Consider the following 26,691-nt stretch of genomic DNA (forward strand, 5'->3'; position numbering starts at 1 on the left):
GCGGTTCTGAAATGTTTTTTTGAGAATGGAGTCTCATTTTTGAGAATTACTTTTTTTATTTTTTAAAGCTAGCTAACATTTCTACTTCCTAATTTTAAGTGCGTTTTGTCCACTTGGCTGATTTTTGTCTTTTTCAAGCCCAGCTGTCTGTTGGATGTAAGCAAAAACACACACACCCATATTTTGTACTGTTTCTCTTTATAATGCATAAGCTGGCTAGGCATCTAATGTTTGTGTGTTGTGCTTTAGAACCACACAGTTGCAGAAAGTATTCCATCAGGTGAGGACAGATAATGTAGTGCGGGGGGAGTGGTATCCTAGTGAAAGAGGTATAACAAATTGTTAAATTAAGAAAGGAAAACCAACAGGTTCACCCACAAAGCCAAGTAAACATGAGCATTAAGAGCTTGAATAATTCCTTTAAATTATCATGGTTTACCCTGTACTATGTGGGTTTTTGTTATATGTATAGATTATAGATTGTTTGTGAGTAGATTTTAAATGTGATGACTTTAAATCCACTTCTGCTGCAGGACGTTTGCACCACTATGGGATGTGTTTAAGGTGTCAACAGAAAAGATGGCTGGCTGTCACATGGATCTGGTGCGCAAATTGCAAGACCTCATCAAGGAGGTGCAGAAATATGCAGAGGAACAGACCAAAGCCCATAAGAAGGTACTGTTGCTGCTTCTGCAAGGCCCAGGTGTTGCTTATGATTTAAGGCATACCACATCTGTCAAACATGGTAGATATGAGCATATATGGAACTTGGTCACTGGTGTTTATTGATGTGACTGCTGATAGAAGTAGCAAGATGAATTCTGAAGTATATAGATTTATACTTTAGCTATACTTTGTGAAGATTTAGTCAAATGCTGCAAAACTGATAAGATGGCGCTTCACAATATAGGTGGGTAATGTTCCAAAACATACTGTGCAAATAAACCAAGAGATTCTTAAGGCAAAGAAATAAAAAAAATTTTAATTATTGATTTATTATTTTTTTAAAATGGCAGTGCCTATCGATCCAATTGAGCATGCTTTGCACTTACTCAAGGCAAAATTGAAGGCAGAAAGACCTACAAATAAGCAGCAACAGAAGGTGGCTGCAGTAAAAGGCTGGCAAAGCATTTCAAGGGAGGAAACTCAGTCAGTGCGTTTACATGCACATAGAGAAAATCGAATTTCTGCCGTAGCTCGACTGAAATCAAAGTTCTAAATGCCATGGAAACACCTTAGCTCGGCTGAAATTGAACCGAACTGGATTTCTCGTAATCGAGCTACGCGACCTAGATTATGCGATTGTAGCCGAGCTACTTAGTGCATGTAAACCCTATCGAGCTACGTAGTCGAGCTACTTACTTCAGCACTGCCCCTTCCGGAAGTGACGAGTGACAAGACCGCAAGCGGGAAACACAACAGCCTCGGTCGGCATGACAACAGTAGTAGAAACGTGCACTTCTGGAGCAATGAGGAGATAGAGTTCATGTTCATTCAGCTTAAGGAGTTGAATATATATATATATATATATATATATATATATATATATATATATATATATATATATATGATATCTCGATGTTGCTGTCCTCATCGTTGTTGTTCTTGTGAACATGGAACGGATAACTTTGTTTATGCTCTTGAATAGCTCTTCTTCATGATGACAACTGGAAGTGTACCAACACGATGGGGCGTGTAGCGCCACCTGTGGCTCGGGTGCACAATGTACCTCACACAATAGCTCGATTTCCTTGTGTGCATGTAGGATTGGATTTCTCTGGCACCCCTGCTGGGACCCTTAGCTCGATTACCGACAGTAGCTCGATTTGGATGTGCATGTAAACGCACCGACTGTTTGGAGATGTTCATGGGTTCCAGACTTTGGGTGGTCATTGACTGCAAAGGATTTGTATCCAAGTATTAAGAGAAATCTACACATCAATCACATCTTGATTGCTTCATTTCAAATCCATTGTGGTGGTATACAGAGATAAAATCAAGAAAATTGTCACTGTCCAAATACTTATGGACCCGTGTGTACACACACACACACACAGTACTGTGAAAGTCTTAGGCCCTGTCCACACGGCAACGGATTCAGGTGACTCCAATACAATTGCTTGTCGTTTAGGCCTGGCGTCCACACGGCACCGGCGTTTTGGGTGCCCAAAACGCAATCTTTTTGAGAACGGGTTCCAGAGTGGAAAGATCTGGCAACGTTGCCATTGTGAAGTCGTCTGGATGAGTAGAACGGATTTGTTTACGATGACGTCACAACCACATGTGCTTCACACCGGGTAGAAGTGTAACGAACTCGATGCGAGTTGTCAACAAATCCTATAACTTGGTTCATGAAACGCGCTTACAAAATATTTTCACTGTGAATATTTATTGTGTAATGGTACAAAGTGAGAGAGAGAGAGAGACTCTGCCCTTAGGGCAGAGTCAATCCTGCCAGCAAAAATAGGGAAAAAAAGGAGCGATCTCACCTCTTCAGATGTTGGTTTAAGTCCGACAATACATTCCTCAAAAAGGGCGTAGAGGAGCAAATTAATCCATCAACGTGTAGCATTCAATTTATTCCGGACCATTAAAGACGCCGCCTTCCGTGTAGAATCATACGTCATCCTCGCCGCCATATTGGATAGGTCAAAGCAGGGAATAAAGATTCATGTGCTGCATTTAACTGTACCAACAGGTTTACCGTCCAAACGAGATCACATGGGATTACCTTTCACAGGTGAGAAACAACAAATTAATCCATCAACGTGTAGCATTCAATTTATTCCGGACCATTAAAGACGCCGCCTTCCGTGTAGAATCATATGTCATCCTCGCTGCCATATTTGGATAGGTCAAAGCGGAGAATAAAGATTAGCTGCGTTTAACTGTACCAACAGGTTTGCCGTCCAAACGAGATCACATGGGATTACCTTTCACAGGTGAGACTGGAAAAATACTTTTCATTGTATTTGGTCATTATAATATAATTTTACGAACAGATTTTCCTGACTTTGTGGCTAATATGAAGTCTCGCGCATAATAGTTTATGCGCATGCGTCCTTACTACTTCTATTGTTCTGGTGTCTCCGAAGGGACCGTCTTACAGCGCCCCTAGAGGTGTGGCATGTGTATTGCATCATTTTCAGCAAGCGTTGTGTTGCCATATGGACCTGATATTTTACTGATCGTTGCCCATTTGGACGCGATATATTTTTAAATAACATCTCGTTGCCGTTGTCGTGTGGATGTAGTCTTAGGCGCACAACTTTAGTTTTTTTTTTTTTTTTCATATGACTTCTACATTGTTGAGTCAGTACAGAAATATTTTAGATTTCCAAACATTAGTTTTTCAGTACAAAATTAAATGTTGAAGAAAAATGTTCGTCAGTAAAGCAAGCTGACAAACAAAGCTATTATGGAAGAGACATGTCTGTGAAGATTCTGTCATCCAGGTCATAGTAAACTGTGGGTGATAAAAGAGAGCAACTGGACTTGCTTGAAGATTCTTGAAGACGTAAGACTTGAAGACTCCTTGAAGACTCACAGGAGGACAGAGAGAATCAGCATTCCATTGATCACCCTAACAGGCAATCCATTGATCACCCTAACGACTCTTGAGGCCGTTCACACCCAGCCACCGGTGACCCACACCAACAGGATGACTCAACGACACCTTAGATGAGCTTTTCATCCATGAGAGGATAAATACCAATACAAATACTAATACTCCCTATTAGTCAGACTGAACTGAAGAAGCCTTTCGGATGAGAGGTGAAACGTCTTCAAGAATCTTCAAGCAAGTCCAGTTGCTCTCTTTTACCACCCACAGTTTATGGAAGAGACCACTTTTCAGACAAAAATATAATGAAGGCTGCTGGGTTTTGTATGCAAAAATAAGAAGCAAGCATTGACACAGTCTCCAGAAAAACTGTGGGTAGTTCTGCAAGATGTTCAGTAAAATGTTAACATCCACAGCTCAGTTCCTAATAAAACTGCACAAATTGTACCGACTGATTTTTCTTTTTAAAGGGTCATCAGACCAAATGGTGATTTATCTCATTTATTACTGTTTATTGCTCTTTGCACATTTTTTAAAAATACTTAATTGCATTGTTTTTATTTTTTTATTTTTTAAGGCATCTTTGCATGTGCTTAAGTGTAGTGCCCCTGGTGGCAGGGACTCACACACGGCAACAGGTATGAAGTGCAGAATAGGTGGGAAATCACAGGTCATTAGAATGAATGTTGGGGGGGGAGGGAGGGAGTACTCACTCGCTATGCCACGTGCAGACCTTATATACTTTGCCACGAGCTCCTGGAGGGTGAATGCACACACCGTAATTAGTATCTGCCAGCCGTGATGTGTTTGGCTGCTCCTGTCTTGTGTGCAAGCAGTGCTGTTTTCTGCCTGTGGTGCTGAACTGCCACTGCTTGCTCTCAGTGCGGTGAGTGAGGGGTTGTCTTTTCAGCACTACAGCCGTTATGCAGCGAGGTGTGCCTGCAGATAGGAAGAAGATGGCTGTCGGCCCATTGTCTTTACATTACCCCAGCTTTGAGCTCCCCATCACAAAAAGCTGGACCAGAGTGCGTGCTGTCAGGAGAGGCCATCTGCTTTTGCAATTGCGGGCTTTTGCCTGCTGTTGTACCTGGAACAAGAAGCCCTGGAGGGGGAGAAACCAGCGGGTTATTTTATTGTTGGAGTTCTTTGCCCTGGTCATCCACAGGAGTGGGGCATGTTCCCTGATTAGGGTGAACTGTCTGCCTGCCAAATAGTAAAGGAGCTCCTCCATGGTGAGGGCTTTTTGCTCCATCGGATACCTCTGCTCAGTAGGAGTCAGCTTCCAGTTAATGGAGATGATTGGGTGCTCCTGTCCCTGTGATGGCATGGCTCCTAAGCCTGTTTCTGATGTGTCCATGTGTACCAGGAAGAAGCGCTGGAAGTCAGGGTTCCTCAGAACTGGGGAGTTCATGAGGACAGTTTTGAGGGCCAGGAATGCTGCCTCAAAAAAAAAAGCAGAGAGAGGGTTAGAGGGTAGGGCAAGCTTCCACAGCTGCTGTCTCTCCTTTGGCTGGAACGTGGTCCCAGGGTCAGCTGGCAAGGGCATACTGGGGCTGCTGCTGCGATCTTTTGAAGCTCTTATTTCTCCTCCTCCACTCCCCAGAGTGGAGGAGGAGAAACCCTGACCATAGAGGCAGGAAACCCCGACCAATTTCTGCCTACAAGGATCGGCACAGAGAGATCAGGAATTGGACCGATCATTACTGGCTTATTCACTTTTTTGGCCCCCTATCTGGACCTCTGCAGCAGGGATCTCTTTCACATCTCTGTGCACACAGGTGATGGCCAGGCTTTCACAGGGTTGAGAGAGAGGTTCTGTTCAGGGCTGTGGGATGAGCCAGGGTGATGGCGCTCCCTGACTCCAGGAGCACAGGCACTGGAATGCTGTTTAGTTGGAACGTGATGGTGGGAGCCTGTGGCTGGGGGAGGCAGTATGATGAGCCACCCTTCCAACCAGGGTTTGAAGGACCTAGCTGTCATGCTCTGGCTCCACGGGAATCGGCTCATCTCGAGATGCCTGCTGTACCGGGGTTCCTCCTGTGCCCTCCGAGGCATATCAGGTTTCTGGCTGTTGAGGTAGCAGGACTTGTGCTGGAATGAGGTCCTTTTCTCTCCCATCAGCTGGGGGGGGCTAGCATGCACTTCTGTGTAGTGATCATGTCTCAAGGGGTCCAGGCTGCTTTCATCCCCCCGGCTTTCTGCTCTTCACTTGGGAGGCCCCACAGGAAACGTCTGAGAGCAACCTGTTTCACCATCTCTGCAGGGGTTAGCTGATCAGGTTGAAACCACCTCCGAGTGTTCTGCAGGAGGTGGTCCATTTGTGTCCAGGGCTCCTGACCTGTAGCTCCAATGGTCAAACTCAGAGGTGGCTCAGGTGGGGGAGAGCTTGCAGCGGGCCAGGATCTTCTCTTTTTGCACATAGTCTTCAGCCTCCATCAGTTGGAAGACATGGTAGGCCCACTGTGCTTCACCAGTGAGGAGTGGGGTGCAGATGGAGCCCATTCTCTGGGTTGCCAGCCTTCCATTTCGGCAACTCTCTCAAACATCCCCAGGAATGCCCTGATTTCATTGTCCGCGTTGAGTTTGGAAAGCAGGTGCTGGGTGTCACGGGCTGGATCGGGGAGGGGGGCCGTGGCTGCGGCCAGTGTTTGTAGTTCAGAAGCTCAAGGGCAAGAAGCTCTCAACCTTTTCTACTTTAAGGCACACCTGTTAATTCTTGTACCAAGTTGTGTCCCATTAAAAAAGATCTCCAATTATTTTGGCTCATCAATTTGATTATAATCTAATAATCAATTGTAAAGTGTATTAATGGGATGCAATATTACAGATGGGAGCCCAAGAATAAAAAAAAATGCAATTAAAAAAAAAACTTTTATTGTAGGTATTTAAAAGAAAGAAAGAGAGAAAAAGAAAGCACAACTTTATTCATCACACACTTGTGAAATTCCTCTCTGCATTTAACCTATCTGAAGCAGTGAACACACACGTGAGCAATGAGCACACACATACCCAGAGCAGTGGGCAGCCATGCTAACAGCGCCCGGGGAGCAGTTGGGAGTTAGGTGCCTCGCTCAAGGGCACCTCAGCCCAAGGCCGTCCCATATTAACCTAACCTAACCGCATGTCTTTGAACTGTGGGGGAAACCGGAGCACCCAGAGGAAACCCACACAGACACGGGTAGAATATGCAAACTCCACACAGAAAGGCCCCTGCCGGCCGCTGGGCTCGAACTCAGAACCTTCTTGCTGTGAGGCGACCATGCTAAACCTCTGTATGGATGTGCCAGAAGCCAAACCATGCATACAGGGCATGCTCAATCAAAAGGGATTAAAGCTCCAAAAGTGGAGTCTGGTCGATTAACAGAAGAACTTATTGCCATGTTTGTATACAGCAAACAAGCAAGTTATTAAAACCAAGAAGTACACCCAAAAGAAGTGGATGTAGAAACCACTCAATGGGATAGATCCTTACATGCTAACAAAGAAGGATTTTTCCTAGGAGTTGGAAAATTATCCATCTGTTGAGTTCCCCAACACCTCAAACTGCCTGGTGCTGCAGACATCATTCTACATGGACACACAGATGAAAACCTTGAAGAGCATGGAGGCATGCAATTTTTTATATGTGGCTGGGTTAAAGACCTGGGGATCAGGACAGTACAAGATAGACAGCAGGGGACGGATCTAAGTGCAGGAAGTGTGTTTATTAGCAGACATGATATTTACAAAAACAAAACCCAAACAAAAGAAGAATCATAAAGCAAATTATTTAAACAGCCTTATAAACATTGCAAGAAACAAACGTGACCGTGATAATACTTCAAAGTCTCTATGAAAACAGCGTCCATATCTGCACGTGCTGATTGCCCTCAAATCAGGCTCAGGCGTTTCCCATAACGATCAGGTCCAAAGTGCACACGCAACCTTGCTCAAGCTGCACCAGACTGAAGCGCGCAAAGGCGTGACAGTCACATGTTCACCTGCTGTGTAACTTTTAGCTTATATTTATTCCGCCATGCATCGCCACCAAAATACCTCATTTTCATCGATAACCCATCACAAAGCATCGCAAGCTGTAGTGTGACCATAGCTTAATGAGGCGGATGTGACGTCAGATGAAACTCACCAATTGTACTATGAGTAAAAATGAGCTTCAACTTGAAGAAAAAATTCACAACCACTAGATGGCGCCACGGCCCAGTGGTTGAGAAACACTGCTCTAGGGCAGCGGTCAGCAACCACCGGTCCGTGGACCGGTACCGGTCCGCGAGACATTCCGAACCGGGTCATGACATTGGGGGGAAATGCCAAAAAAAGGGGGGGATTTTTTATATATAAAAGAGAGAGAGAGAGGTGTAAATAAAACATGGGTTCATTTCACGTTAGATAAGTATGCGTGGACGCTGCATAGCCTATTGCATTCGGAGGCCGATAGCACATTTTATTTTTTTCAATCATGATGACTGTCTTACCCGCCCTCAACACATAGGCTATTTTCCCACAGCGCTGCCTCAGGTCAGCTCAGTTCTCACGGTCAGCGACAGTGTATATTAGCTACAATGAGCAAGAAGCAGCAAACGTCCTTAGAAAGTTTCTTTGGTTTGGGTAAGGGTGAAAAGAGGTCCAGCATCGATGACAATAATGATCCCGGAAGCAACCCAAAGAAAAAGAAGGGATCTTTCAATAGGAGATATGATGATTCCTACCTAAAATTCGGCTTTACACAGACCGGTGACTCGCATGCTCCTAATCCGTTGTGTGTGGTGTGCGGGGACAAGCTGTCGAATGAGTCTATGAAGCCATCAAAGCTCATTCGACACCTTGAAACTAAACACCCCACACTTAAAAATAAACCTCTTGAATTCTTTGAGCGCAAAAAGCAAGAGCAAGATTCACAAAAACTCATGCTAAAGACAACTACTTCTGTGAACGTGGCTTTGCTAAGAGCCTCGTACAGAGTGGCGTGTCAAATAGCTAAGTCAAAGAAACCATTCACTATTGGAGAAAAGCTAATTCTGCCTTCTGCCCAAGACATGTGCGACGAAGTGCTTGGGGAGGCAGCAGCCAAAAAGATAGGCTCGGTACCTCTTTCTGCCAGTACTGTGCAGAGGCGCATTAATGATATAGCGGAGGATATTGAGGCGCAGTTGTTGCAGAGGCTAAAAGGGTCGCCGTGGTTTGCAATTCAGGTAGATGAGTCCACTGATGTGGAAAACAGGGCAATACTTCTCGTTTTCGTGCGGTACATTTTTGAGGAGGATGTTGAGGAGGATCTGTTGTGTGTGCTCTCCCTTCCAACAAACACCACAGGCGCAGAGTTGTTTCGGGCGTTGGATGGTTACGTGTCAGGGAAATTAGACTGGTCCTTCTGCATCGGTGTATGTACTGATGGGGCTGCGGCGATGACTGGGCGGCTGTCTGGTTTCACTGCGAGGCTGAGCGAGGTTGCACCTGACTGCGAACACACCGTCATTCACAGAGAAATGCTGGCCAGCCGTAAATTGTCACCGGAGTTGAATGCTGTATTGAACGATGTCGTTAAAATGGTCAACTTCATCAAAGCACACGCACTCAACACCCGGTTGTTTGAGCAGCTCTGCGAAGAAATGAATGCAGAGCGCAGAGGTCAGGTGGCTGTCGAGGGGGAAGTCACTGGCCAGAGTGTTCGAGTTGAGAGAGCCTCTGCAGGCATTTCTGGCAGGAAAACAGTCTGATCTGGCTGCGCATTTCAGTGATGAACACTGGGTGTCAAAACTCGCCTACCTCTGTGACATTTTTGCTTTGCTTAATGAGCTCAACCTGACACTTCAGGGGAGAATGACGACTGTCTTTAAAGTAGCAGACAAAGTCGCTGCATTTAAAGCAAAGCTGGATCAGTGGGGGCGTCGCGTAGACAAGGGTGTATTTGACATGTTTCATTTATTAGTGGGGCTATTGGGGGAAACGGAGCCAGCGCCAGCTCTATCACAGTTGGTTCGTGACCATCTCGTTGGGCTGTCGAAAGAATTCGACCGCTACTTCCCAGCCTCCCGAGATCCACGTGATAAGAATGAATGGATCCGCAATCCATTTGCAAGAATTCCTGACCACCTGTCCGTTCAGGAGGAAGCGCAGCTGATCGAGCTGGCAAATGACGGTGGTCTTAAGACTAAATTTGACCAAACAAACTCTCTGCCTGCGTTCTGGGTAAACGCCAAACGGGAATATCCGGAGATAGCCGTAAAAGCGCTCAAAACGTTGCTGCCCTTCCCAACTACTTATCTTTGCGAGGCCGGGTTTTCCGCAATGACAGTGACCAAAACAAAACTGAGAAACCGATTGGATATTTCAAATACATTAAGAGTGTCACTGTCCAACATCACCCCCAGATGGGACATTCTAGCTGCAGGGAAACAAGCACAGGGCTCACATTAAAATTTAATCGGCTTATGCCATAATAAAATTAGGCCTTTAATTTGTTTCAGCACCTATTCCTATTGTGTTGTGCATGTTGTTTTCATGTTCCTAGTTCAATTTTGTCGTTCAAGTTTATGTTCCTGATTCAGTTTTACTTACTGTTCATAGCTGAAGTTCGCTACTTTTAACGCATGCACAACACCAGATATGGAACCAAAACGATCACCAAAATTGTCCTCCAATTCAAATAATCAATTATTCTAATTTGTAAAAGCGTCAGCTAAATGCATTCTCCCAGTGTCTGCTAAATGTAGACACCCCGCCCCCCAGCTCGCGTGTGTGAGACCACGCCCCCCCCCCCCCCACACACACACACACACCGGGCCGCAGCAAAACAATGCTGAACCAAACCGGTCCCTAGTGCTGAAAAGGTTGGGGACCCCTGCTCTAGGGTAACTGTGTGGAGGCCATGGGCCAACTCCTGGAACATCTGTCCTTGCTGCACACTGACATCCAGGAGATGCCTCAATACGGAGTCTCCTGCCTGCATTCTCCACCAGTGTAATGCTCCTAGTGGCAAGGAGTGACACGGGCAATGGGTGTGCAGTGCAAAACAGGCATGTTTTTTTTTTTTTTTTTTAAATTTTGTCCTTTTGTAGTGGAGTGAGGCAGGTAGCATGCAAGTGGTGATCCAAGTGAGGGGAGGTGGTTGAGGAAGGTCCTAGAAGGTGGGTTAGGAAGGTCCCAGGAGGTGGGGAGTGATTTTAGCTTTGTCCTTGCTGTGATGAGGCAGCTTTCCTGTCCTTCCAGTGTGAGTGCACCATCTGAACTGATATCTGGTACACAGAAAACATGGGTTATTAGAATGTGCATTCAGGAGAACATACTCACTCACTCACTCACTCACTCACTATGCCATGCACAGCCCTCGTATACTCTGCCACGAGCGCCTGGAGGGTGAATGTGTGTGCTGTAATATTAGTAATCAGCCAGCCGCATCGTGTGTGCAAGCAGCACTGTTTTCTGCCCATGGTATTGGACCTGACAGTGATTGGACTGGTGCAGGAGATCATGGGTTTGTGCCCTGGTTGAGGCAATTCCAGTGAGGGCCTGTAGGCAAGGCCTTAATGCTACCTGCCTGCCTCATAAAAATGAAAAATGACTGAAAAAAAAGTCATGCTGGCTGGGATGTCGCCCAGTTTCACAAGGGCCACGTCAGGTGTTGAGGAACCAGAGCAACCTGATGAAAAATGGGCTACTGAAACAAGAGCAAGACAGTCATGCCCAAGAGCTTAAAACACTGGACTGTTGGAATGCTACTATTCAAGTAACCTGAGAGAGGGGTTACATGTGAAGGATGTGGGACCAATGGATGCTTCAATACCCAACAACTACAGTAATGCCAAAACAACAAGTAATTCATTGTTCAAATATCCACAAACGGCAACAGCTGCCATCACAACTAGAGATTGAGACTGGGAACCCCCCAACCCCCAGCAACACACCCTTGTGAGCAAGAGCTTAATGCACAAGCAGCTAACCTGAAATTAAAGATGGTAACAACGCTGAACACCTGGAACCGCCATGCCTCACTACCAAGACTGAGTGAAATACAGTGGTGCTTTGAAAGTTTGTGAACCCTTTAGAATTTTCTATATTTCTGCATAAATATGACCTAAAACATATTTTGACAAAAGTCATTTTTGACACAAGTCCTAAAAGTAGATAAAGAGAAGCCAGTTAAACAAATGATATAAAAATATTATCCTTGGTCATTTATTTATTGAGGAAAATGATCCAATATTACATATCTGTGAGTGGCAAAAGTATGTGAACCTTTGCTTTCAGTATCTGGTGTGGACCCCCCCCCAATTCCTCCATACAGAACAGCTTCAAATCTGGAATGTTGGTGGGTTTCCTCACATGCACTACTCGCTTCAGGTCCTTCCACACCATTTCGATTGGATTAAATCAAGTCAAGTTTATTTGTATAGCACTTTTAACAATAAGCATTGTCGCAAAGCAGCTTTACAGAATTTGAACGACTTAAAATATGAGCTAATTTTATCCCTAATCTATCCCCAATGAGCACGCCTGTGGCGATGGTGGCAAGGAAAAACTCCCTCAGACGACATGAGGAAGAAATCTCGAGAGGAACCAGATTCAAAAGGGAACCCATTCCCATCCGGGCAACAACAGACAACATGACTATAACATTAACAGTCCTAAGTTCAAATTCACTTTATTGTCAATAATGCCATATGTGCAGGACATACAGAGAATTGAAATTGTGTTTTCCTCTTATCCGTGGTGCAAACAGTAATAAACATGAAATATAAAATATAGGTACAAGATATACACTTTAAAAAGAGGAAGAAAAAAAACCCAGGGGGGTTGTTTACACACACAAGCAAAAGCTATCTAAGAAAAGACAGTGGCAATCCAGTCAGCTTTGTTGATGCTATAAACCCCCCACCAACGGAAACCCGAGCGCAAAACCATTCACGACAACCGTAGTCCCAAAGTCAGCAAGTCAACTGCAGTCCCCAGCCACAAAAGCACCACTGCAAGAGTCCAGAGCATCCTCCAGGCACGACCCCCAACTGTCCACATGGGGCCGCCCTCCACAGGAGCGATACGATGAGACTCCAACCAGACACAGGGCACCAGGATGCATCAAGCAGGTCCGAGGAGCAGAAGAGGTCAACGTCTCGATCCCAGGACCGACATGTAACTCAGAGGGACAGATTTGGGGGGGGGGGAAGAGAGAAAAAACACAGGTTGTTAGGTATGCCCAATGTCACCTGAATAAGTAGGAACAGTATACATATTGCACTGAGTACAAGCAGGGACTCCGGCAACTAGCTATGACAGCAGAACTAAAAAAGGGAGAGCCAGAAGGTAACACAGGCATGAGGGAGCCCCAGGACATAAAGCAGCCAGCCACTACACTGTCAACAAACTGGAGTGGGCAAGCTAGTGGGGACTGACAGCATCCATACATCCCAGTTTACCAAAACACTCTATGTCTGAGGACCCTCCAGATCTACACCTTTACCTCATAAATACCATTAACAAAAGGCTTGACTAAACAGATATGTTTTCAGCCTAGACATAAACACTGAGACTGTGTCTGATTCCCGAACACTACTTGGAAGGCTGTTTCATAACTGTGGGGCTTTGTAAGAAAAGGCTCTGCCCCCTGATCTAGCCTTCACTATAGACCCCTTTCACATGACGTCACTGTGCCGCGAGATTTTGTTAGGCGCCATATTGGAAGACCAAGTACATGCACTCACAATATAAAACAAAGTACGAGCGAGAGTAAAGTGACACGATGGATGATAATTCGGGTTATGTGAGTACATTACCAGTTGCAGAAAGGGCACGGTATGTGGAGAAACTGGCTGTGATTGATGGGTTTGACCCATATGATAAGACTCGCGGCAAGGGAGAATGGAAACATAAGGAGGACCGGACACCAATTCTGCCATCTGTTTGCTACCCAGCCATTGTAAACTATTTGTTGTTTACACCCAGTGCCTACACTCAGTGTTCGAACTATGCTGATATTTTCGGGGGGCCCCTTTTTTTCCCTTGGAGGGTGTGTGTGCTTGCGCTTGTCTCGGAGCGTGGATCTCCAAACACATGAGGAGCCTATCTTACGCACATATCACGCGGACTCCACACACGCATCGCGTCTGAAGTCATAACTCATCAGGGGAAATCGTGTCCGCATTGGCATGTTCAAAAAACAACCCTGCGTCAACAATGATACCACACGCAAGGAAAAAAAAAAAACAGTCAGGCTACTCAACAACCAACCTGGCAGCAGCGAGCAAGCCCCAAACCATCCTAAAATTATTATTATTATTATTAAATTGTAGAAGTCTGGGAGGCTTGCTCCTCATACAGTTATCAACTTGGGGCCACTTTAGCATGTTTTAAATCTGAATTTCTTGCGTTTGCTTACCTCAAAGTGTCTGCAGATCATGCACAGACTTATCCATTATATCCACAGTTTTTTGCCAAGTCTCACACAGGTTTCTTTCAAGTCTACTGTTGGGCCAATAAATCATAAATAAAACAGCTCAGATTTGTTTGGTTAAGTCGTTTGCCACTCCACTTTATTCTCGTGGGTTCACATACCACTGCCGTTATTATCCCCTTATCACGAGTTTGTTGGTCTTCCAAAATGGCGCAGGGTCTGTTTACTTCCGGTTTCGGGTGACGTCAGTGAAAGGGGTCTATACGAGGTACCAGCAGATATCCTCCACTTTTTGATCTAAATAGGCGTGGCGGGTCATAGAGGAGCAGAAGTTCACTCAGGTACTGTGGTGCAAGACCATTCAGTGCTTTAAAGTTCAATAGTAGTACTTTATAACCAATACGAAATTTGATCGGGAGCCAATGCAGTGTGGATAAGACAGGGGTGATGTGGTCATATTTTCTGGTTCTAGTAAAGACTATTGCTGCTGCATTTTGAACTAACTGGAGCTTGTTTATGCACTTATTGGAACATCCAGACAGTAAGGCATTACAATAATCCAACCTCGAGGTAATGAAAGCATGAACTAGTTTTTCCGCGTCACATAGTGACATTAAATTTCTTACCTTAGCAATATTTCTGAGATGAAAGAAAGCTATCTGGGTAATGTTATCAATGTGAGTTTTGAATGAAAGACTGGGGTCAATGATCACGCCGAGGTCTTTTACTGCTGCACGTGAAGAAACAGAAAGGCCATCCAGAGTTACTGTGTAATCAGAAAACTTGCTTCTAGCTGCATGTGGTCTGAGTACAAGTACTTCAGTCTTGCCAGAGTTAAGCAGAAGGAAGTTAAGAAGCATCCAGTGTCTAATGTCCTTTACACATTTTTCAGTTCTATTAAGCTGGTGTCTCTCATCAAGTTTTATGTCATCAGCATAACAGTGGAAACTAATACAATGTTTACAAATAATATCACCCGTGGTAACATATATAAAGAAAAAAGCAGTGGATCCAAGACGGAACCTTGTGGAACACCAAACTTTACCTCAGTACATATAGAAATATCACCATTTATATCAACATACTGATAGTGATCAGTTAAATAAGACCTGAGCCAGGAGAGGGCCGTTCCCTTAACTCCCACAACATTTTCTAGTCTATCCAGAAGAATGAAATGATCAGTGGTATTAAATGCTGCACTAAGGTCAAGCAACACAAGCAGTGAGACACCACCCTGATCAGATGCCACAATAGGTCATTTACTACTTTAACCAGAGCTGTCTCTGCTATGATGAGGTCTCAATCCTGACTGATACATTTCATGGATGTTATTCCTCTGTAAATATGAGCATAACTGCTGTTCCACAGCTTTTTCAAGGATCTTGGAAATAAAGGGGAGGTTTGATTTTGGCTGATAATTGGACAGCTGACATGGATCAAGGTCAGGTTTTTTAATCAGGGGGTTGACAACTGCTAGTTTAAAGGATTTGGGTTCATACTGGTAGCCAATCATAAGAGAAGAATTTATTATTTTTAGAAGCGGTTCAATTACTTCAGGTATTATCTGTTTGAATAGACGTGTACCGTAGGTAAGGGATCTAGTACACAAGTTGAGGCTTTAATGCCGAGATTAATGAAAGTAATTCAGTTTCTTTTAGGGGAGTAAAACATTCTAACTGATGATCTGATACAACTATATTGTTAACTACAGGGTCACTTACATTGTCTGACCTTAAATTAGTAGTTAGAATTTTTTTGTTGGATATTCTCAATTTTGTCATTAAAAAAATTCATGAAATCGTTGCTACTACATGTGTGCATGTGTCTATTCCTGGTTAATTTTGCTACAGTATTAAATAGGAATCTAGGATTATTTTTATCTTCTATTAGGGGAGGAGAGAGATGTTGATCTAGCAGTACTAAGTGCTTTTCGATACTTCAGGCAGCTCTTCTTCTAGGCTAATTTGAACACTACCAATTTTGTTTGATGCCGTTTACGTTCCAATTTTCGAGTGGTCTGTTTTAAAGTGCTAGTGTCATCATTATACCAGGGTGCTAATTTTTTGTTTCTGACCATTTTCCTTTTAAGAGGAGCTATATTATCTAAGGTATGGCGGAATGTTGACTCTCAGCATTCAGTTGCCTGATCAAATTCTGCAGGGGCTGACTGTGACCCAATCAAAGTTGATAACTCTGGGAGATCATTTATAAAGCTTTGTGCAGTAGTTGACGTGAATGTACATTGAATACAGTAGCATGGTGAGGTGCATATACTGTATTATTACTCAGACATATTTTGAATGAGATGAGATAATGATCTGAGAACTTCAGACTGTGGAAGTATGACTGTATTTTCTACATTTGGCCCTAATGTTAGTATTAAATCGAGGGTGTGACCACAATTATGGGTCGGTCCTATGACATTCTGATTAATCCCTACTGAATCTAAAATGGACACAAACGCTGTTTTCAAAGGGTTTTCTGGGTTATCAAAATGAATATTAAAATCTCCGACAACTAAAGCTTTGTCTAAGGAAATGACCAGATCTGAGATAAAATCTGCAAATTCAGAAAGAAACTCAGAATATGGCCCCGGGGGCCTGTAAATAATAAGTAACGGAATTAACTGGGTAGACTTATTTTTCGAGGCTACATGTATTACATGAGTATGAAGAACTTCAAATGTATTAAATTTATAACCAGGTTTTTGTGTTACACCTAGATTATAAATAACCACAACGCCGCCTCCTCTGACAATTGGACGAGACTGGTGTATATAATTGTATCCAGGAGGACTCGCTTCATTTAATGCTAGATATTCATTTGGCTTAATCCATATTTCAGTTAAACAAAGTACATTAAACTCCTGATCAATAATGAGTTCATTAACCATTAGCGCTTTAGATGTAAGAGATTTAATATTTAATAGTCCCACCTTTAGATCAAAGGTGCTGGCAGTGGCTGTACAGTCAGTATGATCTAATTTTATAATGATTAGGTTACTGGAACAAACTCTCTGAATATTTCTACCTTTTTGTTGAGCTCGGGGAACAGACACAGTCTCGATATAGTGGACCCTTAGTGACGACTCTGTGCAGCTAGCAGGTTTAGCCTGTTCGTCTGCTCCCTGGCCTTGGCTCTGGATTGTCAAAAATTAACTAGGCGTGTTCTGGGACTATGACCTATGCTGCAGGAAATGAGAGCAGCACCTTCCCGAGTGGGATGGATACCGTCCTGCCCTAACAGGCCAGCAGTGCCCTCAAAATTAGCCCAATTATCTATAAAGCCCACACTGTTTTCAGAGCACCACCTGGACAACCAGCAGTTCAGTGACCATAACCTGCTGTAAGCTACATCGCCACGCCGCATTGGGATGGGGCCAGAGCATACTACAGCATCGGACATCACCTTCGCTAATTTAAACACCTCTACAAAGTTACTCTTAGTAACCTCAGACTGATGGTGTATATCATTAGCTCCTGCATGGATAACTATCTTTGAGAACCTGTGCTTGCCTAGGACCCTAAGATTACCTGCTATGTCCCGGTTCCCGGTATATTAAGATCAGGACTTTGACTTGGCCAGTCCAAAACATTAAAGTTAATGTTTTGGAATGGCCAAGCCAAACCATTTTTCTTTAACCATTCTTTGGTAGAATGACTTGTGTGCTTGGGGTCATTGTCTTGCTGGATGACCGATCTTCTCTTGGGATTCAGTTCATGGACAGATGTCCTGACATTTTCCTTTAGAATTTGCTGGTATAATTCAGAATTCATTGTTCCATCAATGATGGCAAGCCATCCTGGCCCAGATGCAGCAAAACAGGCCCAAACCGTGAGACTACCACCACCATGTTTCACAGATGGGATAAGATTCTTATGCTGGAATGCAGTGTTTTCCTTTCTCCAAACATAATGCTTCTCATTTAAACCAAAAATTTCTATTTTGGTCTCATCCATCCACAAAACATTTTTCCAATAGCCTTCTGACTTCTGTCCATGTGAGCTTTAGCAAACTGCAGACGAGCAGCAATGTTCTTTTTTGAGAGCAGTGGCTTTCTCTTTGCAACCCTGCCATGCACACCATTGTTGTTCAGTGTTCTCCTGATGGTGGACTCATCAACATTAACATTAGCCAATGTGAGAGAGGCCTTCAGTTGCTTAGAAGTTAGCCTGGGATCCTTTGTGACCTTGCTGACTATTACACGCCTTGCTCTTGCAGTGATCTTTGTTGGTCGACCGCTCCTGGGGAGGGTAACAATGGTCTTGAATTTCCTCCATTTGTACACAATCTGTCTGACTGTGAATTGGTGGAATCCAAGCTCTTTAGAGATGGTTTTGTAACCTTTTCCAGCCTGATGAGCATCAACAACGCTTTTTCTGAGGTCCTCAAACATCTCCTTTGTTCGTGCCATGATACATTTCCACAAACATTTTGTGAAGATCAGACTTTGATAGAGCCCTGTTCTTTAAATAAAACAGGGTGCCCACTCACACCTGATTGTCATCCCATTGGTTGAAAACATCTGACTCTAATTTCACCTTCAAATTAACTGCTAATCCTAAATGTTCCCATACTTTTGCCACTCACAGATATGTAATATTGGATCATTTTCCTCAATAAATAAATGACCAAATATAATATTTTTGTCTCATTTGTTTAACTGGGTTCTCTTTATCTATTTTTATGACTTGTGTGAAAGTCTGATGTTGTTTTAGGTCATATTTATGCAGAAATATATACAATTCTAAAGGGTTCACAAACTTTCAAGCACTACTGTACCTCCTGAAAGTCTCCTAGACGATGTGAATACAGCAGTACGAACGATCCCTGCTACCACCATCACTGAGACCAACAAGCTGATCTACATCACAGCAACAGTGATCCTGGAAATGCTTGGCTGTAAGATGGACACTTACCATAAGGTGCAATAGCCAACATGGAAGAGAAGGTTGGAGGCTAAGATCAAGGCGACTTGGAGAGAAGGTAGCCAGCTATCAGAACTCCAGAAATGTATGAGAAGGAAAGGGCTACTGAAGGAATACAGTAAGCTGTCCGTACCTGAGGTCCTAGAGACTGCCAAGCAAAGATTCACAGCCCTAGTTACCCATCTAAGGAATACACACAAGCAAAGCTGAAGCCAGGAGAATAAATCGGATGTACACCCAGTGGTAGGGTAATAACATAATAACAGCTGCTTGTGGATGGGACTCACCTGGAGTGGCTGACTGAAGGTTGAACAGTCCTGATCTTGAAGGACCCACAGAAGGGAGCATAAAGTATCTCTCGATAACCTGCCTCTGCAGAACATGGAAGCTCCTGTCACGCATCGTAGTGGATAAGATGAGTAGGGACATGACTCAATACATGAGTGAGGCCCAGAAAGGAATTGGTAGGAACACCAAAGGAGCAAAACATTAGCTACTGGTAGATGGTGCAGTCGCTCAAGACTGCAGAACCAGACATGCCAATCTGTGCACCGCCTGGATTGACTACAAGAAAGCCTATGACTTGATGCTCCATACATGGATCCTGGAATGCTTGAAACTGTACATCATCAACAGGACTCTCAGAACCTTCATCAAGAACTCAGTGAGGCTGTAGAAAACAACCCTAGAGGCCAACTTCAAGCCAATAACACAGGTCACCATCAAGTGCAGCATATGCCAAGGAGATGTCCTGTCCCTGCTGCTGTTCTGCATAGGAATGAAACCCCTCAGCCAGATCATCACTATGAGTGGCTATGGATACAGACTGCGAAATGAAGCAACCATCAGCCACCTCCTCTACATGGATGACATCAAACTGTATGCCAGGTCTGAGTGAGACATTGACTCACTGATCTACAGCAACGACATCGGAATGCATTTGGGGCTAGATAAATGTGCCTGGGTGGTAACAATGAGGGGGAAAACATTCAGAACTGAGGGGGTGGTGCTACCAGATGGCATAATAGGAGGCGTGGAAGACAAGAAGTACCTTACAATCCTGCACGCAAATGGCAACCTAGGAAAGGCTGCTAGGAAAGCAGCAACAGCCAAATACCTCTGGAGGGTAAGGCAAGTCCTGAGAAGTCATTTGAATGGGAAGAACAAGGTCCAGGCTATCAACACCCATGCCCTGCCAGTCATCAGATACTCAGCTGGCATAATAAGCTGGCCGATGGAGGAGATAGAGGCCACCGACATCAGGACAAGAAAACTCCTGGCAATGCATGGAGGGTTTCACCCCAAGTCCAGCATCCTGAGGCTGTATGCAAGGGGGAATGAAGGAAGCTGAGGACTTGGGAGCGTCAGAGCCACTATCCAGGATGAAACAACAAAGATCCACGAGATGGCCCTGAATTCTGAAGTGGTTAGTGAATACCTCAGGCACCAGAAACCCGAGAAGGAAGTGCAGGAGGAACCATCATGGAAAGACAAATCACTGCACGGGATGTACCACTGGCAGGTAGAAGTGGCAGCTGATATTGAAAAAGCCTACCAGTGGCTGGATAAAGCTGGACTGGAAGACAGCACAGAGGCACTAATCATAGCTGCACAGGAACAGTCTCTAAGCACAAGCTTGATAGAGGCTGGGGTATGCCACATGAGGCAGGACCCCAGGGTGCAGACTGTGCAAAGATGCTCTCGAGACAATCCAGCACATTACAGTAGGATGTAAGATGCTAGCATGAAGATCGTACATGAAACGCCATAACCAAGTGGCTGTCATAGTGTACAGAAACATCTGTGCCGAATATGGACTGGAAGTCCCAAGGTCAAAGTAGGACGCACCTCTGAAGGTGGTTGAGAATGACCAAGCTAAGATCCTGTAGGACTTCCAGAAACAGACAGACAAACGGGTAATGGCTAACCAACCAGACATGATGGTAGTAGTAGTAGACAAACAGGGGAGCAAGGCTGTGGTGATAGATGTGGTAATACCAAATGACAATAACATCATGAAAAAGGAACTTAAGAAGCTTGAGAAGTATCAAGGGCTGAAAGAAGAGCTAGAAAAGATGTGGAAGATGAAGACAACACTGGTCCCCATGGTGATAGGAGCCCTCAGTGCAGTGACCCCCAAACTGGGAGAGTGGCTCCAACAGATCCCAGGAACAGCATCCAAGATCTCTGTCCAGAAAAGCACGGTCCTAAGAACAGCTAAGACATTGTGCAGGACCCTCAAACTCCCAGGCCTCTAGTAGAGGACTTGGGGGGGTGGGGGGAATACTGTCCAAAGTAGGGGTGAGTGGGGGAATGAAAAAAAAAAAATATATATATATATATATATATAATAAAATATACACATATACACACACACACACACACACACATTTTATATATATATATATATATATATATATATATATATATATATATATATATATATGTGTGTGTTATTTATTTATTTATTAGTGGCAGCGGGGGCGTGGTCAAGCATCGGTCTGTGACGGGAGGGTGGAGTCAGGGAAGGTAAGTGGCAGAATCACTACACCTGTCGTTAATTAATGTGTTTGTGTGTCTTCCCAGTGACAGTGCCCTATTTAAGGAGAGAAGAGGGAGCGCTCTCCCGAACCAGACGGCTGATTTGTGTGCATGTGGCTGAGTGTGTGAGAGTGTTTATAAAAGCTGAAAAGCTGAATAAAAGAGTTTTGTGAACTCAGTTCTGGCCTGCCGTCCTTCTGTGCTCCACCCACCTACATGAACTGTCACAGTGGTGCTGAAACCCGGGTATGAGCACAGAAGAGAACAGCCCCATGGAGTCCTCCCCCTTTGCGGACCTGATCCACACCCTCACCACGGCCCAACAGAGCCAGCACCAGGCGCTGCTCGCCCTCCGAAAGGAGCAAGAACAACGTTTCGAGGCCCTGGTGCTGGCTCAACAGGAAGCTCGTCGGGCGTTCCGGCACCTCCTCGCGTCGGCGGGGTCTACCAACGCTCCCACCGCGGGCCCGTCCCCTCCCACCCTAACAAAGATGGGCCCGCAGGACGACCCTGAGGCATTCATCACGCTCTTTGAGCAAGTCGCGGAGACCTCGGGGTGGCCGATGGATCAGCGCGTGGCACGCCTCCTCCCCCTGCTAACGGGAGAGGCGCAGCTGGCCGCGCTACAGCTCCCCGCCGGCTGGCCTACGCGGACCTTCGCCGGGCCGTCCTCCAGCGTGTGGGGCGCACCCCCGAGCAGCAGCGTCAGCGCTTCCACGCTTTGCGCTTGGAGGAAGTCGGCCGGCCGTTCGCGTTTGGCCAGCAACTCTGGGATGCCTGCTGGCAGTGGTTGAGGGCCGACAGCTGCGATGCCGAGGGACTCATCGACCAGGTGGTACTGGAACAGTTCATCGCACGTTTACCAGCAGGAACCGCAGAGTGGGTCCAGTGCCACCGCCCGGCGTCACTGGATCAGGCAATCGAGCTGGCGAAGGACCATTTGGCGGCTGTCCCGACGGCAGGACAGCAGACAGCCTCTTCTCTCCTCTCTCTCTCTCTCCTCCTCCTCCTGTGTCTCCTCCTCGCCCCATTCCCCCACCGCGGAGGTGGGGGCCGGCACCACCCCAGCTGGCCCGCCGCACCCGCGGTGCCCTTCCATTTCTCCCTTCTGTGTCTGTCCCTCCCCCCCCCCCCCCCCCCCCTCAGGTGAGTGAGCCCCAGAGCACTAGTGCAGAGAGGAAGCCCGGGCCGGTTTGCTGGCGCTGCGGGGAGCTGGGCCACCTCCAACAGCAGTGCTTGGTAATGGAGGTGGGCGCGGTGGTTCGGATCCCCGACGCGCCAGGAGCCGCCCCCGATCGGGCCGGAGCGTATTGCATACCGGTGAGTATCCAAGGGGATACATATCAGGCGTTGGTGGATTCTGGCTGTAATCAGACCTCAATCCACCAAAGCCTGGTGCAAGACGAGGCATTGGGGGGAGCACAATTGCTGAAGGTGTTGTGTGTGCACGGGGATGTTTACAACTACCCTTTAGTGTCGGTCCACATTCTTTTCCGAGGGGAAAAATTTATAGTGAAGTCGGCGGTTAATCCTCGCCTTACCCACTCTATAATTTTGGGGAATGATTGGCTGGGATTTCGGGATTTAATGACACACTTAGTGAAGAGTGGGTCCTGCCATTTAACAGGGGGAGGTCCCCGTGTCGCTTTGGCAGGAGCAGCTGTCACAGAGCTGTCTGCGTCATCTCCGCGTCAGAGTGAGGAGCCGCCGGCCCCTCCTCTCTCTGTTGGGGAATTCCTCGCGGATTTCCCATTAGAGCAATCGCGAGACGAGACTCTGTGGCATGCGTTTGACCAAGTGAGAGTAATCGATGGTCAAATGCTCCAGCCGAACGCCACCCCGTCCTTCCCCTACTTCGCGATTATGAAGGATAGATTATACTGAGTGACGCAGGACAGTCAAACTAAAGAGCGAGTCACGCAGCTTTTGATTCCGAAGAGCCGCCGGGAATTGGTATTCCAGGCGGTTCACTTTAATTCCATGGCTGGACACTGAGGGCAGGATAAAACACTAGCCCGAATAATGACCTGATTCTATTGGCCGGGGATTCGTGGCGATGTCCGTAGGTGGTGTACGGCGTGCCGCGAATCCAGCGGCCATTCCAAAAGCGCCTTTGCGCCCTCTACCGTTAATCGAGACCCCGTTCGAAAGAATTGGGATGGATCTCGTCGGGCCATTAGATTGGTCAACACGAGGGTACAGCTTTATATTAGTTCTAGTGGACTATGCAACGCGATACCCGGAAGCAGTGCCTCTTCGCAATATCTCAGCACGCAGTATTGCGGAGGCACTCTTCTGCATTATCTCCCGAGTTGGAATCCCGAAAGAGATTCTGACTGACCAAGGCACCTTGTTTGTCATGTACACTGAACGAACTGTATAGGTTGTTGGGTATTAAGCCGATCTGCACCAGCATGCATCACCCACAAACGGACGGTTTAGTTGAATGGTTCAACTGCACCCTCAAGAACATAATTAAAAAATTCGTAAGTGAGGACGCACATAATTGGGATAAATGGCTCGAACCCTTGCTCTTTGCAGTGTGAGAGGTCCCCCAAGCTTCCACGGGGTTCTCCCCGTTTGAATTGTTATACGGGCGTAAGCCGCGCGGCATTCTAGATGTGCTGCGGGAAAATTGGGAGGAGGGACCTTCACCAAATAAAAACGAAATCCAATACGTTATTGACCTGCGTGCAAAACTCCACACACTCACGCACCTAACTCAGGAGAATTTGCGGCAGGCCCAAGAACGACAGACCCGCCTGTACGACAAGGGTACGCGCCTTAGGGAGTTCGCACCGGGAGATAAAGTACTCGTACTTTTGCCCACATTGAGCTCCAAATTAGTTGCCAAGTGGCAAGGACCCTTTGAGGTCACACGGCGAGTCGGGGACGTTGACTATGAGGTGAGGCGAGCGGATAGGGGTGGGGCGCTACAGATTTACCACCTCAATCTGCTCCAACTCTGGAACGAGGAGGTCCCCGTGGCGTTGGTGTCGGTGGTTCCGGAGAAGGCGGAGCTGGGGCCGGAGGTTCAAAAGGGAACATTGGCATCGCGTACCTCTCCGGTCCCCTGTGGAGACCACCTCTCCCCGACCCAACTCGTGGAGGTTGCCCAGTCGCAGACCGAGTTTTCGGACGTGTTCTCGCCCCTGCCCGGCCGCACCACCCTCATAGAGCACCACATTGAGATGCCCCCGGGGGTGGTAGTGCGTAGCCGCCCTTACAGGTTACCCGAGCACAAGAAAAAAGTGGTTCGGGAAAAACTCGAGGCCATGCTCGAAATGGGCATCGTCGAGGAGTCCCACAGTGTCTTGAGCAGCCCAGTGGTCTTGGTACCCAAGGCCGACAGGTTGGTCTGGTTCTGTGTAGACTATAGAAAAGTCAACGCGGTGTCTAAATTTGATGCGTACCCAATGCCTCGTATTGATGAGTTGCTCAATCGGCTAGGCATGGCTCATTTTGACTCGACACTGGATTTAACAAAGGGTTATTGGCATATCCCCTTGACTCCATTATCCTGGGAAAAAACGGCCTTTTCCACACCGTTCGGCTTACACCAATTCGTCACACTTCCTTTTGGGCTGTTTGGGGCGCCCACTATGTTTCAGCGGCTGATGGATAGGGTCCTCCGCCCCCACACCACCTATGCAGCCGCCTACCTCGACAACATTATCATCTATAGTAATGACTGGCCAAGGCACCTCGAACATCTGAGGGCTGTCCTTAGGTCACTGAGACGAGCGGGTCTCACAGCCAACCCAAAGAAGTGTGCGATTGGGCGGGTAGAAGTACGGTATCTGGGCTTCCACTTGGGCTATGGGCAGGTGCGTCCCCAAATTAACAAGACAGCAGCAATTGCGGCCTGCCCGAGGCCCAAGACCAAAAAGGGGGTTAGACAGTTCCTGGGGCTAGCTGGCTATTATTGTAGGTTTATACCTAATTATTCGGACGTCACCAGCCCGCTGACTGATCTGACTAAAAAGGTGGCACCAGATCCGGTCCAGTGGATGGAACAATGCCAGCGGGCTTTTTCTAAGGTAAAGGCTGCACTGTGTGGGGGGGCCACTTTTACACTCCACTGACTTTTCTCTCCCCTTTATGTTGCAGACGGATGCGTCGGACAGAGGGCTGGGGGCCGTTTTGTCCCAGGAGGTGGAGGGGGAGGATCGCCCAGTCTTATACATCAGTCGCAAGCTGTCGGTGCGTGAGGGGCGCTACAGCACCATTGAGAAAGCGTGCCTGGCGATCAAGTGGGCGGTCCTCGCCCTGCGTTACTACCTGCTGGGACGCCCTTTCACCCTCTGTTTGGACCACGCACCCCTCCAGTGGCTCCACCGCATGAAGGATGCCAACGCGCGGATCACCCGTTGGTATCTGGCACTCCAACCCTTTAACTTCAACTTGATCCACAGGCCGGGGGCACAGATGGTCGTGGCGTACTTCCTCTCCCATCAAGGGGGGGGGGAGGAGTCGGCTGCAGGCCGGACGGGCGCCCGGCCTGAGTCAGGCTGTGGGGGTATATGGCAGCGGGGGCGTGGTCAAGCATCGGTCTGTGACAGGAGGGCGGAGTCAGGGAAGGTAAGTGGCAGAATCACTACACCTGTCGTTAATTAATGTGTTTGTGTGTCTTCCCAGTGACCGCCCCCTATTTAAGAAGAGGGAGCTCTCTCCTCAACCAGACGGCTGATGTGTGTGCGTGTGGCTGAGTGTGTGAGAGTGTTTGTTTATAAAAGCTGAAAAGCTGAATAAAATATATATATATATATATATATATATATATATTAGTGCTGTCAAAAATGTCGCGTTATTAACGCGTTAACTTGACTCAATTTTAACGGCGATCATTTTTTTTATCGCGAGATTAACGCTCTGTGACATGATGTAGGTTTTTCATAAGCTTTTGAAACTGCCAGGAACTTGCAACAGAGACAAACGATAGCAGCTAGACTGTAATGCCCCGCACAGCCAGAGTCCTCTGTCCTCCTCCCAAAGAACCAGCGCGGGCAGGGCGCGCTAGTAGAGATGGGATTTATGGCTCCGCATCTTTGTGATCCGTTCTTTGAAAAGAGCCGTTCAAAAGACTGGCTCATTTGGCTCTTTTTAAATATTTATTCAGTTTTAAGAAGACAGCGTCTAAAGAAGCCAGATTCCTCTGAACTATAAACTCAATGCTATCCCAGAAATCCTTCCTGTAATATGCAAATTTGGCCGCTTCTGATTGGACAGCGCGACGCATCAACAGGCAGAAAGTGTACAAGTACAAAATGTGTTAA

General features: G+C 46.4%; 1 protein-coding gene across 6 annotated transcripts in view; it reads left to right on the plus strand.

The window, feature by feature from the left end:
* Positions 1–26,691, plus strand: part of fcho2 (FCH and mu domain containing endocytic adaptor 2) — a 369,466-nt gene that overhangs the window by 209,528 nt on the left and 133,247 nt on the right. For 5 of the 6 annotated variants that reach the window (XM_060913479.1, XM_060913478.1, XM_060913480.1 and 2 more), the window contains one exon: positions 534–675. The exons of the other annotated variant lie outside the window; for it this stretch is intronic. In XM_060913479.1, the coding sequence (XP_060769462.1) occupies positions 534–675 (142 nt within the window). The remainder of the gene's footprint in view (positions 1–533; positions 676–26,691) is intronic. 6 annotated transcript variants of the gene reach the window in all.

The sequence above is a fragment of the Neoarius graeffei genome, chromosome 28, assembly GCF_027579695.1.
Source record: "Neoarius graeffei isolate fNeoGra1 chromosome 28, fNeoGra1.pri, whole genome shotgun sequence".
In the NCBI taxonomy this organism is placed as follows: Eukaryota; Metazoa; Chordata; class Actinopteri; order Siluriformes; family Ariidae; genus Neoarius; species Neoarius graeffei.